Source organism: Globicephala melas, chromosome 1 (genome assembly GCF_963455315.2).
Source record: "Globicephala melas chromosome 1, mGloMel1.2, whole genome shotgun sequence".
Classification (NCBI taxonomy): domain Eukaryota; kingdom Metazoa; phylum Chordata; class Mammalia; order Artiodactyla; family Delphinidae; genus Globicephala; species Globicephala melas.
In genome coordinates this window covers 1872414-1885632 of record NC_083314.1, presented here as the reverse complement: position 1 = coordinate 1885632, position 13219 = coordinate 1872414, and the positions used below count along the sequence as shown (strand labels likewise).

General features: G+C 43.6%; 1 protein-coding gene across 1 annotated transcript in view; it reads right to left on the bottom strand.

Moving 5' to 3' along the window:
• The window catches only part of KIF14 (kinesin family member 14), a 49050-nt gene extending 36306 nt beyond the window's left edge, over window positions 1–12744 (bottom strand). The window contains exons 1-9 of the mRNA XM_030844298.2: window positions 11663–12744; window positions 9538–9792; window positions 8930–9017; window positions 5210–5308; window positions 4161–4213; window positions 2870–2900; window positions 2364–2471; window positions 863–979; window positions 17–132 (exon numbers count right to left, since the gene is read on the bottom strand). Of these exons, the coding sequence (XP_030700158.2) occupies window positions 17–132; window positions 863–979; window positions 2364–2471; window positions 2870–2900; window positions 4161–4213; window positions 5210–5308; window positions 8930–9017; window positions 9538–9792; window positions 11663–12744 (1949 nt within the window). The remainder of the gene's footprint in view (window positions 1–16; window positions 133–862; window positions 980–2363; window positions 2472–2869; window positions 2901–4160; window positions 4214–5209; window positions 5309–8929; window positions 9018–9537; window positions 9793–11662) is intronic.
• Window positions 12745–13219: the final 475 nt, after the last annotated feature.

The window sequence follows — 13219 nt, the reverse complement described above, 5'->3', positions numbered from 1 at the left end:
TCCAAAAGCTACTTGCCATGTGAGGACAGACTCGCGGTAAGGAATGAATGTTCTCTTCCCGCTGGCCTGCTCGGAGAGCGCGGATATGACCTTTCCCAGGGTCAGCAGGGACTTGTTAATACTCACGCCTTCCTGGGGACAAGATCAAACATTTTAATTGAAAGGAACTGCCCAGCAATAAATGTATTTCACAAAATATATTTCTTCATTCATATAATTACTGAGGAAATACTTTCTTCCATAAACTACCAACTTTCTTCAGACTCAAAATTTACTAATTGACTCTGAGAAGCAATCATAACCAGGAACTACGGGCTCCTCTTTAAGTCTCAGCAACACAGTCTATAAAGTGCAGGGACAGAGAGGTTATTCTTGGTTAAGATAACATACTTAGGGACATCCCTGGTGGCGCAGTGGTTAGGAATACCGCCTGCCAGTGCAGGGAGCATGGGTCCAAGCCCTGGTCCGGGAAGATCCCACATGCTGCAGAACAACTGAGTCCGTGTGTCACAACTACTGAGCCTGCACTCTAGAGCCCACGAGCCACAACTACTGAGCCTGCACTCTAGAGCCCACGAGCCACAACTACTGAGGCTGTGTGCCCCAACTACTGAGCCTGTGCTCTAGAGCCTGTGCTCCGCAACAAGAGAAGCCACCGCAATGAGAAGCCCGCGCACCGCAACGAAGAGTGGCCCCCGCTCGCCGCAACTAGAGAAAGCCCACGCGCAGCAACAAAGACCCAACGCAGCCATAAATAAATAAATAAATTTATATATAAAAAAAAAAGATTACGTCCTTAGCCAGTAATCTCCTAAAAAAAGTGGCCAGGACTGAGCTCCCCAGCGTGAGGGCTCACCCTTACCTTCAGCCGCTCCCCGCTCGTCTGGGTCTCGGAACAGCGCTCACTGCCCGCCAGGTCCACCAGGTTTATGCGGCTCCGAATTCTGTGATCCAGCTCTTCCCCTTCCACAAATTCTGTCTGGGACAAAAGGACATTAAAATAACACATCATGGGCTTCCCTGGTGGCGCAGTGGTTGAGAGTCCGCCTGCCGATGCAGGGGACACGGGTTCGTGCCCCGGTCCGGGAAGATCCCACATGCTGTGGAGCGGCTGCGCCTGTGAGCCATAGCCGCTGAGCCTGCGCGCCATAGCCGCTGAGCCTGCGCGTCCGGAGCCTGTTGCTCCGCAACGGGAGAGGCCACAACAGTGAGAGGCCCGCGTACAGCAAAAAAAAAAAAAAAAAAAAACGGTAAAATAACACATCATAAGTTCTTTTACGACTTGCCATCAATATAAGTCTGCAAAACGGAAAGTTTGACAAGATTACAAACCACTCACTTATTTTTGAAGCTATCCCTTGTTGAATCTGTGACGATTTATAAGAACATATTGAGCAGTGCTCAGACTATGCAAAATAAAAGGAATGACTTTAAAGGGCTAAACCCATAACTACACAATTATATTAAGGAAACGGCCACAGATAGAAAAAAGGCTTAATGTACAAAGGTGCTGTTCATCCCAGCCCTGAAGTAGCAAAGCATTTAAAAGCAACATAAATGTCCAACAGCAGAGAAAAATTTGAGGAATTTTAACAGTCAAAGGAAAATTATGTGGCTGTGAATAATAATGTTTTGCAAGTAATTTTAATAGTATAAAATTGTTGCAGATTTTGTAAATTTGTTTACGTGTGATTGTAAAACAACTGAAAGATTATATACCAAACTCTTTAGAGGGGTTTCATTTGAGCAGTGGAACCCTACAGCTGAATTACTTAAAAATCTTTTACTTTCTGATATGTTTTTTCAAATACTGTACAATTATCATGTATTGTTGATAATATATTATCACGTATTGATATGACAATATCAATATCATGATAAGTTAATAATCACGTTACTGATTTTTAAAACAGTGAGAAAAACATACTCCTGTATATGCCACTCAGCGTTACTGTGTATATGTCCTAAAATCCAATTATGTTATATACTTATATGATTGGACTTTTACCTTTGATTTAAAGAAGTAAGAGAGAGGCATGGACATATATACACTACCAAACGTAAAATAGATAGCTAATGGGAGGCAGCCGCTAGCACAGGGAGATCAGCTCGGTGCTTTGTGACCACCTGGAGGGGTGGGATAGGGAGGGTGGGAGGGAGATGTAAGAGGGAGGGGATATAGGGATATACGTATGCATATGGCTGATTCACTTTGTTATACAGCAGAAACTAACACACCACTGTAAAGCAATTATACTCCAATAAAGATGATAAAAATAAAAAAATAAAGGAGAAAATAAGGAAAACATGACACTTGAAGATAGTGACTATCTTACCTAAGAAATGAATCAACAACACAGTACCTTGGTCTGGGTCATCACCAGGGTGAACACTGAGTGCGAGCGGGAGCTTTTGTCATTCATGCCAGTGGCCGCAGTTGCCTTCCTCTTATTTCCCAGTTCCAGCCAAACCTAGTGAGAAAGGGGAGAAGGAGGCCAGGCCCGCAGACAGGGGCTCACCGGAGCGAAGTAGCGTGAGCACGCATATACACACATTTATGATCAGCTCATAAAATAAAAATATTAATACATGCTTATTTAAGAATTTGCATTCCCATTGTCTATTTTTTTTCTGTCATAGAAATTTGAATGAGGAAATAATACCTTTAACAGGCTATTTCTATAGCTCTAAACTGACATGATGATCGATTTAAATTTTTCGTTTTTAAGAGTAATTCTTTTGCTTAAAGTCTACACAAACAAAATCAGTTCCTTATAAATTAACCTTTTATTTATGCAAACAGCAATATTTATGAATGTTTATGACTGATCTATCTAGTAGAGAGAAGATCAATTACAATGGACCTTACCTGGATATCAGAGTAAGAGCTGACAACATTCCTATTTCACAAAAGCAAAGGACAAAGTCAGTTTTACTCATGATCACACTCCTGTCCTTATAAAACATCAGCCACCTTTCAACCACATAATTACTCCACGAATACCACGGTGGAAAAATCCATAGGTATTACTATACTGATTCTTACAGAATCTTTCATTTTCTCCATTGTAAAAGGGAGGTAATAAAATAATGCTTTCATTTTAACAAATTTTAAGAAGTATGATTTTTCTTAATATAATGAAGCACCTTATAGCATCTTAACATTGTACTATCCAAGTCTAAATCATGAGACCAAAAGATAAACTTTAACCCATATGTATAGGCAAAGGCATAGGTATAGGTACCTGTATATGTGGGTGTGGTTAGGCGTAGGTAGAGGTACATGTATAGGTACACATATATATGGGTGTGGTAGTGCGGGTGTGTATGGGTCTCAGCACTGTCCCAGATTTACTAAATGGAGCTGAATTTTTTCTAGCCACTTTTCTTTTCCTTTAAGAAAGCATTTGGGACTTCCCTGGTGGCGCAATGGTTAAGAATCTGCCTGCCAATGCAGGGGACACGGGTTCGAGCCCTGGTCCGGGAAGATCCCACATGCCGCGGAGCAACTAAGCCCCTGCGCCACAACTACTGAGCCCATGTGCCACAACTACTGAAGCCTGCTGCTCCTAGGGCCCGTGCTCCGCAACAAGAGAGGCCACTGCAATGAGAAGCCCGCGCACCGCAACGAAGAGTAGCCCCCGCTTGCCGCAACTAGAGAAAGCCTGCGCTCAGCAACGAAGACCCAACGCAGCCAAAAACAAGTAAAATAAACAAATTTATAAAAAAAAATATATATATATATATATACACATATATACACATATAAAAAGAGAGCATTTGGAGTTGAAAACCAAATAAATGACTCTCAGCATATTTCTAACTCTAAACATTGAGCTCAGCACCTTCTCGCCTCCACAGCTTAAAGTAACAGATATAAAAAGTGGCTCGAGAGGGAAGGCTTAACTTAATGGGTTAGCAGGGGAAAGGGAGGAAAGACAAATATTTCCTACACAGTATAATTAATGCTCTACGCAAGGCACTTCACAGGTGCTGTGAGAGATATAAACAAATATAACAACAAGCAGCTAACACCCTATTTGGAAAGAGGAACATTTAACTGGATAATATTAAGGGGAGAAGACTAGTGACGCAGCGTTTCACGGCTGGGGAGGCTGCCAAGAGCACAGCGGTCACGGGCCCTGGCTGCACACACTCACGTGGACAGGCCCTCGACGTAGGGGCCGGAGGCCGGGTGCTCCCGCACTCGCAGCTGTGGGCAAACATGAGGCACGTTAACAGCAAGGCAAATACTTCATATAAAAGAGAATTTCAAATGACCTTCTTTTTCTATATTTCAGGTCTACAGTAAAGAGATTTGTCTCTACCCGGAAATAAATATAAAGGTCCTCACAGAAACACATCTGTAAGGCACTAGGAAACTGCCTCAAGACCACAAACTGTTCACATCTGCACAGTATCTGACAACATACCATAACATCAAATATCTTACTAGATTTTTATTCCTAAGTCCTGCCGTAGCTATTGTTTATATGCTTTTAAATAGCTTTCTAAAATATGTGCAATAAATTTCAGACAGTTAACATTTTTTTCCGTTTTACATTATACATTTTAAACTTTGTGAGCAGAAATTTAAGAACACGTAGAAGTCAGAGAAGGAAATGCCAAGTTTTGTGTGAGTCTCTTGATGCTGCCAAAAGCAGACTGCACGACCTTGAGCGAGTCAAGTGACCTCTTCAGATGTTAGCTTCTCGCTCTCCACAGCCCTTTCCAAAGTCAGAAGTTTTTAATTCTAATAGTGGTTGTTTAAAAAGTTTACGCCTTTGTGAAACTTTCTACTTCACAGAAAATATGAGCTATAAGACATCAATTTGCTAAATAATCGAGTGAAATACATACTCTACAATAACAATACAGTTTTTTAAACTTTTATTCTTTTTTGGCTTTGCAGACTTTTAGGAATTTGGTATTTGCCATAAGTGGTCCAACTAAATCTTAGAATGTTTTATCTTTAACTTCTACACAATACTTGCTTAAGTAAAATGAGGTTACAGTTCATAACTAGTTTAATGTCCACTAACAATAATGTTCAGCTTATTTAATAAATAGCAATGTAGTTAGACTAGATCTCAAGCATTTGCTATCATATGCATTTTAGTAATTAAGCTATATATCATCTTGAGAACCAATATAATTATATGCATCAATAAAAACAGAAATTAAAAACAAGTAAGTTTTTAAATCTTACTGTTTGCTTTCTCTGCCCATTTTCACCTTTACAAACCAGAAGGTCGTGAATTTTTTCATTATATACTTCAAAGAAGCTCATTTCAAGGTGATAGCTGACCTAGCAGGAACAGAAACACAGCATACAATTTATTTGAAAAGTTCTTGCACTTTTTACAAATCATATCTGATAACAGTCTGGTAACCAGAATATATAAAGAACTCTTACAATTCAACAACAGAAAGACAAACAACCAATTAAAAAATAGGCAAAGGACTGAACAGACATTTCTGCAAAAAAGATACACAAATAGTCAACAAGCACATGGAAAGGTGTCCAACATCACAAGTCAGTAGGGAAATGCAAATCAAAGCCATGGTAAGAAACCACTTCACACCCACTAGGATGGCTGTAATCAAGGAAACGGAAAACAACAAATGCTGATGAGCATGTGGAGAAATCAGAACCCTCCAGTGTTGCTGGTGGGAGTGTTAAATGGTGCAAATGTCGTGGAAAGCAGTGGGCAGTTCCTCAAAAGGTTAAGCACAGAATTACTATATAACCCAGCAATTTCACTCCTATCTACCCAAAAGAATTACAAATAAATTCAAATTAAAAATTACTCAAATAGGGACTTCCCTGGTGGTCCAGTGGTTAAAAATCCGCCTTCCAATGCAGGGGACATGGGTTCGATCCCTGATCGGGGAACTAAGATCCCACTTAGTTGCCGCGGGGCAACTAAGCAAACGCCGCAACTACTGAGCCTGCGCGCTCTGCAGCCCACACGCCACACCGAGAGAGAAGCCCGTGCGCACAACAGAGTCCACGCACCGCAAGGAAAGATCCTGCATTCCGCAACTAAGACCCAACATAGCCAAATAAATCAATATTTTTTAAAATTACTCAAATAAAAATTGTACACAACTATACAACTGTGTATTGTAATAGCAACAGTATTACAAAAGCCAAAAGATGGAAACAGCCTAAATGCCCATCAACTGATAAGGAAGACGTGGCGCATATATGCAATGGCATATTACTCAGCCATAAAAAGGAACGAAGTGTCAATACATGCTGTAACACCGATGAACCTCATGCTGCATGATATTCCACTTACAGGAAACGTCCAGAATAGGTAAAGCCACAGAGACAGAAAGTAGGGGCTGAGGGGAGGGAAATGGGTTATAACTACTTAATGGTACGTGGATGGTCTCTGAGGGTGATGAAAATTTTTTTAGACCCAGATGGAGGTGGTGGTTGCACAACATTATAAATGTACTAAATGCCACTGAGTTTTATATTTTAAGATGGTCAATTTTATGTTATGTGAATTTTATCTTAATAAAGGAAAATTTCAACAACAAAAGTCCTTGCATTTCTTACTAACTTCTAGGAAATTCACCTAATTCAATTCACCTTAGTATGTGCATGGCTTTGGACTATATGAGAAGGATATACAGAAGTATATGGCAAGGTTCTCGCCCACGAGTTTCCATCTCAGAGAAACATAACATACCCTCCAACAGATAAGACAGAGCAATAGAAAATTAAGAACCAAAATGAGAAATCATGACCATAGATAAAACGGCCAATCAGAAAGGGGAGATGCAGGTGCCAGAGAGGCTGGGGAAGGAGGAGAAAAGGATGTGAGGCATGAGAAACGCAGCGAGCTGGACCCTGTGGGCGAACACTTGATCTGCTAAGTGCGGATCTTAAATCAGATTGTGATTCCGGATTGCGGCAAAAAACAATCACCAGACTCAGTAGAGCTGAGCTTCTCCTCCTTTTGACTCTGAAAGACAAGGTATAAAAGCCAAAAAGGGAAAATTTGCTTCCATGTAGCTCTTCTGAGTTAGGGCATGTTTCCTTGTTAGCGAAATAAATTTCATCTACAGGCCCAAAGTGAGTCAGCAAACACCCAGCGCTAACGAAACTAGAAGCTTCAAGGGAGATCAAAGAGATGTAGGTTCAATTCGCCAAATATTTATTAGGCCTACCAGGCACACAGCACTCTTCTAGGTGCCGTGGGAGAACCTGAGGTGAACTGGACAGGCTTCATCCTCAGAGAACTCACAGTCTAATTGGAGATGCAACACAGCACTTGAGTAACACAGACAGAAGGATACAGTTAGCATCCCGGGAGAGGAACAAAGCACTTCCGGGTAGAGATCAGGTACAGGTGAACCCATGCAATTACAGGTTATTTACAAGGGCTGTGGATACAGGTATTGGGGCTCAGAATTCAACAAACATGCATTAATGTCTATTATATATAAAACAGTGTACTGTGTTATGGGGCTTCCAGGGGGCCTTGGAGAGGAACATGCTGTGGGAGGGGAGCAGTGAAAGGTGCAGAGGTCACGTCGCAGAGGATCATGCTTTGTCTGCTCCTTCGAGGCACCTGGCATCTGTGGCTATACCCACCTCCGAGACCCCCACCCGCATGCTGTTATCTTCTACCATCCTGAATAATCCCAAATTGAGAAAACCACAGTCACTTTGCTGGGCTCTCTATGTGGGGGGCACTGTTCAAAACCTTTCACACAGAGCACATTTCACACAGCAAACCTAGGAGAACGTCCTCCTCGTCCCCAGGCTCTGTGCTGAGGCACTCAGAGAAGTTAAGCACATTGCTCGAGGTCACACTTCCAGCATGGAAGTGTGGAACCTGGATTCCAGCTCAAGCCATCTCCAAAGTCCACGCTCTGAACCGTTTCATGTGTTCCGCTCACTGACAAAGTCGCTCCCCACAACTGGAGGCCCCCAGACCCGTGATCACTCCAGAGACCCCTTGCCTTCGCCTGCTCTCCCTCCCTGGCTTCCACCACCTCTAACCAAAACAGATGCTAAACAGAGGGGCCTAACCCACGGGCCACGCCTCCTCTAAGGACCCCGTGCCCCCAGCTTACCTGTTCCCATAGCCGCCGCCCTCATCCTAACCTAGTATTTACTTCACTTTATTTAGCATCTCAGTGACTGTACTCGACTGTGTACTGGCCCGTTTCTCCATCACTCTCTTCACTACAGGCACCGGGTCTTTCCACTCCGTGCTCCCAAGTACAGCACAACATTTTCCCAAGTCCCCTTATCATAAGAATCACTAGAGGAAAAGTATGAAAATTATAAATTCCCAGGCTACCCTCTACACCAACTGAACCAGAATCTCCAGAAGCTTTTCAGCAAGTACACCCACACACACATTCCTAGGCGCTCTTACCCGCAAGCGAGTTTCAGAAAAACTGGTCTAACGGGCTGCCCGGCAAACAGCTGGCCGCACTAGGACCAGGTGAGGGGGCGGGGGGCAGTGCGGGGCACGAGCACGGGGGCAGTGCGGGGCACGAGCGAGGCTGTGACCTCCACTCCGGGCTGAATCTGCACGTCACTCCCCTCTCTCCTACTGTCGCCGTCCTAATGCTGATGCCTGCCGTCCTTAGGGAAGGCCGGGCCGCCGCCCCACTGCAGACACGCACGATGGGGCGTAACTACCGCCACGTGCACCCCACACCCATGGAGGTGATTGGGCAGAGAAGGCGGAAGAGAGGACCCTGCATCCCTGTCCAGCAGGAGGAACCGCCTCTGAGTCTGGAGCCCCCGTCCCCCAAACCACTGTCCGAAAGGAGAGCGACCAGAAGTTACAACATCTTCTGCTGAGCAGTTCCTCAGCGGCCACGACTCCGACTTTAACTGGTTTGACCGTTTTCTAGTCTAATAAGAAGGCTTATGGATACTATGAGAACATACCTCCTGGGTTTGTTTTTTGGTTATTTCGGCAAAAAGACCTTCACAGAATCTTGGAATTATTCCTGGTTCTTCACTAAATCCCATCATCCTGGAAAATACATTATGAATAGGGAGGAAGTAAAACTAATTAGGTTTTTAAGTTCTTTGGGGAGAAATTAAACCTCAATTTCCTCTTCTGTAAAATGGGAATAAATAAGAACTATCTAATTCAGAGCCTCTAGCACAGGGCCTGGAACACAGTAAAAACTTAAGTGCTAGCTACTATTAAAATTTGAGTATTTCCTTCTAGGACAGGCATTATTACCATTCCGTTGATCAGATGACTTGCTTGTAATTCTCACAACAATACTTCCAATTAACCTCTCTGGGCTTCAGTTTACACAAGAAAGAGTTTATAGTAAAATGGGGCCAACGAAACAATATCTCACACATAAACAGAAACCCAGAGACAAAGTAACTTGCCCAGGTTTGCAGAACTAGTATGTAAAATGGTGAGATTTGCGCCCAGGCCTGTGCAGTTGCAAAACTATATTCTTTCCATTAAACTATGCTGCTTCGCACAAAAAATGTAAACATTTCTGGATAATCGGACTTATGATACAACTTACGTATAGGACTTTCCAGAGCCAGTCTGACCATAAGCAAAGAGACAGGTGTTGAAGCCTTCAAAGGCCTGTTCCAGGAGCGGGGCTGCCAGTGCCTCGTACACGGCCGTCTGGCTCGCGAAGCGGGGATGACACTCATCAACAGACCAGAAGGAAAGGTCGTAAACAAAACTGTACACCTGTCTCATGCTGGGATGTTCCACAGCTATTTCTTCCCCATTCAGGAAGACCACCTGGGATGTTTCTTCACTCTTCTCTCTTTAAAAAGAAGCACAGAGAAAAATATCGTTACTATAATTATTCTGAGTATCATTCCCACAGAATGTAATAAGGACCTCAAACTAGTTAAATACAACATTACTCCAGACCAGCACATGTAATGATAGTGGGTTTCCAAAATCTATTTCCTGCAGCTCCAGTGCCACTGCTCAAAGGGAAAATGGAGTTCCAGATTGCTTGTCTGGAAAAATGCCCCCTACTTTTACAGGATTTTCCATCTTTTTCCTTTTTCTCTTAAGCTCTCCCTTTTCTCATCCTGTCTACTATAATCTACCTGTCTCAGCAGTTCAAACCTGGAAACTTGTTTGAATATATTATAAAGAAATTTTGGAGGTACAAATCTATATAAAGCTGGTAAGAAACACAATTTCAACAAACTCAGTTAGATACAAGTCTGAACCATAAGTGTCTTCGGGATACCAGTTACGTTTCTATGAATCCAAAGGTCCCTCCTCCTTTAAATTATCTCTTTGGGTCCATCCTTCTTCCATCTAAGACTTAGTAGGAAATCTTTCACTGGCTCCAGAGCTGCAGAAAAACAGTATCAGTCCTTGTCTGGCCCCAGGTCTCTCCTTCTGCCCCCAACTCTGCTTTCGATCAGAAACTACTGCGGAAACCACCTCCCTCATCCTCCCCCGCGGGCCTGCTACAGGTGCGCCTGCTGGGTCTGGAATCAGCATGTGGTCCCTCGCTCCATCCTCTCCAGGGCAGCCACCCATCCCGGGCTTGTCCCTTCTGCCCCTCTTCCCCGCACAGTCTTGAGGCTCTTTGGTACTGAGTTCTCTCCCCTTATCACTGACCCCACATTTTCAGCTAAAAGGCCCACAGCCCTCTGGAACTTGCCTTAACTGCTGGCCATTTAGGTTTAAACCAGAGGTCCGTCTGCACTGCCGGGTCACCATACCCTCCTCTAACTCACTTAGGTCCATAACAGAGTTAAAAACTACTGACTCTGTGAAGTCTTCACAGTCATCTCTCCAAGAATGTAAAGATAACCAGATGCCACATTCACACTGGGCGGGTCGTCTTTTTCAGCACAACCCGCAATCTGTGAGTGTCTCACCCACAAGCACTTTTGGGGAGAGATTTTTTTTTGCCATCAAAATCAAATCTAGGGCTTCCCTGGTGGCGCAGTGGTTGAGAATCTGCCTGCCAATGTAGGGGACACGGGTTCGAGCCCTGGTCTGGGAAGATCCCACATGCCGCAGAGCAACTAAGCCCGTGAGGCACAACTACTGAGCCTGCACGTCTAGAGCCTGTGCTCCACAACAAGAGAAGCCACTACAATGAGAAGCCCGCACACCGCGATGAAGAGTAGCCCCCGCTTGCCACAACTAGAGAAAGCCCGCGCACAGAAACGAAAACCCAACACAGCCAAAAATAAATAAATAAATTTATTGTTTAAAAAAATCTAATCTAATAAATGAGCGTATAACCACCACATAGCAGAGATGATGAGGGGGTGACCACCACTCTGGAAAGGGTTTTGGAAGGACCTCTTTGGGGAACGAGTGACCTGCTATGGCTCTTTTCAAGGGAAAGGTAGAGATTCCACCGTACATTACAGATCTGAAAGCAGACTACGTTAGACTGAAGTCATTTAGACTTTTAAAAAGCAGTATAGCCAGAGAAACTTATGTCTGCAAAATACGGTGATTTCGATTCTTTAATTTTACAGCCAATCATCAAAAATAATCCACATACTACAACTGAACCGAGAAGTTCTATCTATATAAAAGAATCACCAGCCAGTTTGAAAATGCACGAACACACTGACTTCCCAAAGGCAGAGAGGAACTGGACACGCCCCACGCCACCAGCCTGGCCTTAGACAGAAAGGGGAACGTACCGCGTGCTGAAAGGCCTGACTCTGACTGCCACCGTCACTTGACTGTTTTCCACTTTTAAGGGGTCTGTTTCTGTAGAGGTTCTCCGAAGTGCAGTTTCTTCTTCAAGAAGGAATATATTTTCTCGTGACCGTTCCCTTTTGTTTGTGAGAAAAGAACTTTTCGGCCTTTGTTTAACTTGAAGGGTAGGTATCCTGTTTTTCAGAACTGACGCAGCTGGGCTCTTAAACTGAGGAATGCCACGCTTTGGTGTCGATCTGTGCTCTGTAACACACTTCGAAGGTGTTCTTTTCTCTAAGCTTTCAAATTTAGGTGCAAGTTTCGCACCATCCTTCCCAGCACTTCTGTGATGTAAGCTTCCTGTTCCTGACGCTCTGATATCCAACTTGCTCTGAATAGGTTTTGTTGCCAAGCGTCCTGATCTAACAGCTTCAGTCTGACTCTGGGAACCAGCGGGTGGTCTATCACTTAGGGACTTAAGGGCAACATTTTCGTCTGCCCCACCAACAGCGGAAAGCGTTTCTTTGTATTTTCCACCAGCCTTCACTTCAGGGTCTTTTGGGTCTGCAGCTAAAGGTACAGAAGGTGTGACAAGAAAGTTTCTATCATTATTTACAGTCTTTGCATTTATACTAGTTTCTGGTGAAGCACAGTTGTTTTCTCCTTTACCTCCCACATTCTGCGATGCTTTCCACTTTTCCACAGAATCTGTCTTAGCCCGACGTTGTAACGCAAGACATGTTTCTGCTGTTTTCGCAGTTGTGTCTCCCAACTCACCAAGCAGAGAGGGTTCTTTGCTCCTTGTCACTCTCCTCTGAAGTGTTAACCTACCCACAGGGTTAGGGGGAAGGGGTGTATCTTCCGTTTTTTTACAGGCAGAGATAACATAAGTGCTATTTATGTCTCTGCTTTTACTTGCGGATATCAATAACGGATCATCATTTTCACATTCCGACATATCCGACTTTGAATGCTGCTTCAGCCTGCTACCGTGGGGGAGAACAGGCAGCGATGAACTCTTTGGGGAAGAAGGGATACCAAGGATATTGCTGTCATTTCTACTCTGTGCAGTGTAAACTGACATTGTGGCAACAAGTTATTTTTAGAAAGGATGTTGCTGAAGAAACTTTAAGCTCTTCTTCGGACGTTCATTTAACTTCCAGCCATTCCTTCTGCATCAGTTTCCAAAACTATCTGCTAAAATTAAATAAATAAAATTTAGATGGCACAGACTACGAATAGGCCGTAAAAACATGAGAAGCTTCCATGGTGAAAGTAACTGCTCAGAGCAATACATCAGAGTGGGTCATGATCTCCAGCTCAGATATTGTTCCCATGCAGCTTCAGACAAACCTCCGACCTCAGAGAGCTTACAGTCATTACTTACAATCATTACTCAGCTGAGCTCCCATGAGGTGCCAGGCCCTCTGACGGATACTATGGATTTTCAAAGGCAAGACCCCTGTTTTCATTTCCTTAGTCTAGAAGGAATGCACAGATAACACTTCTATCAGGCCAAATGTACCAGGTGACTTTAAAGATGTAAAAAGCACATGTCG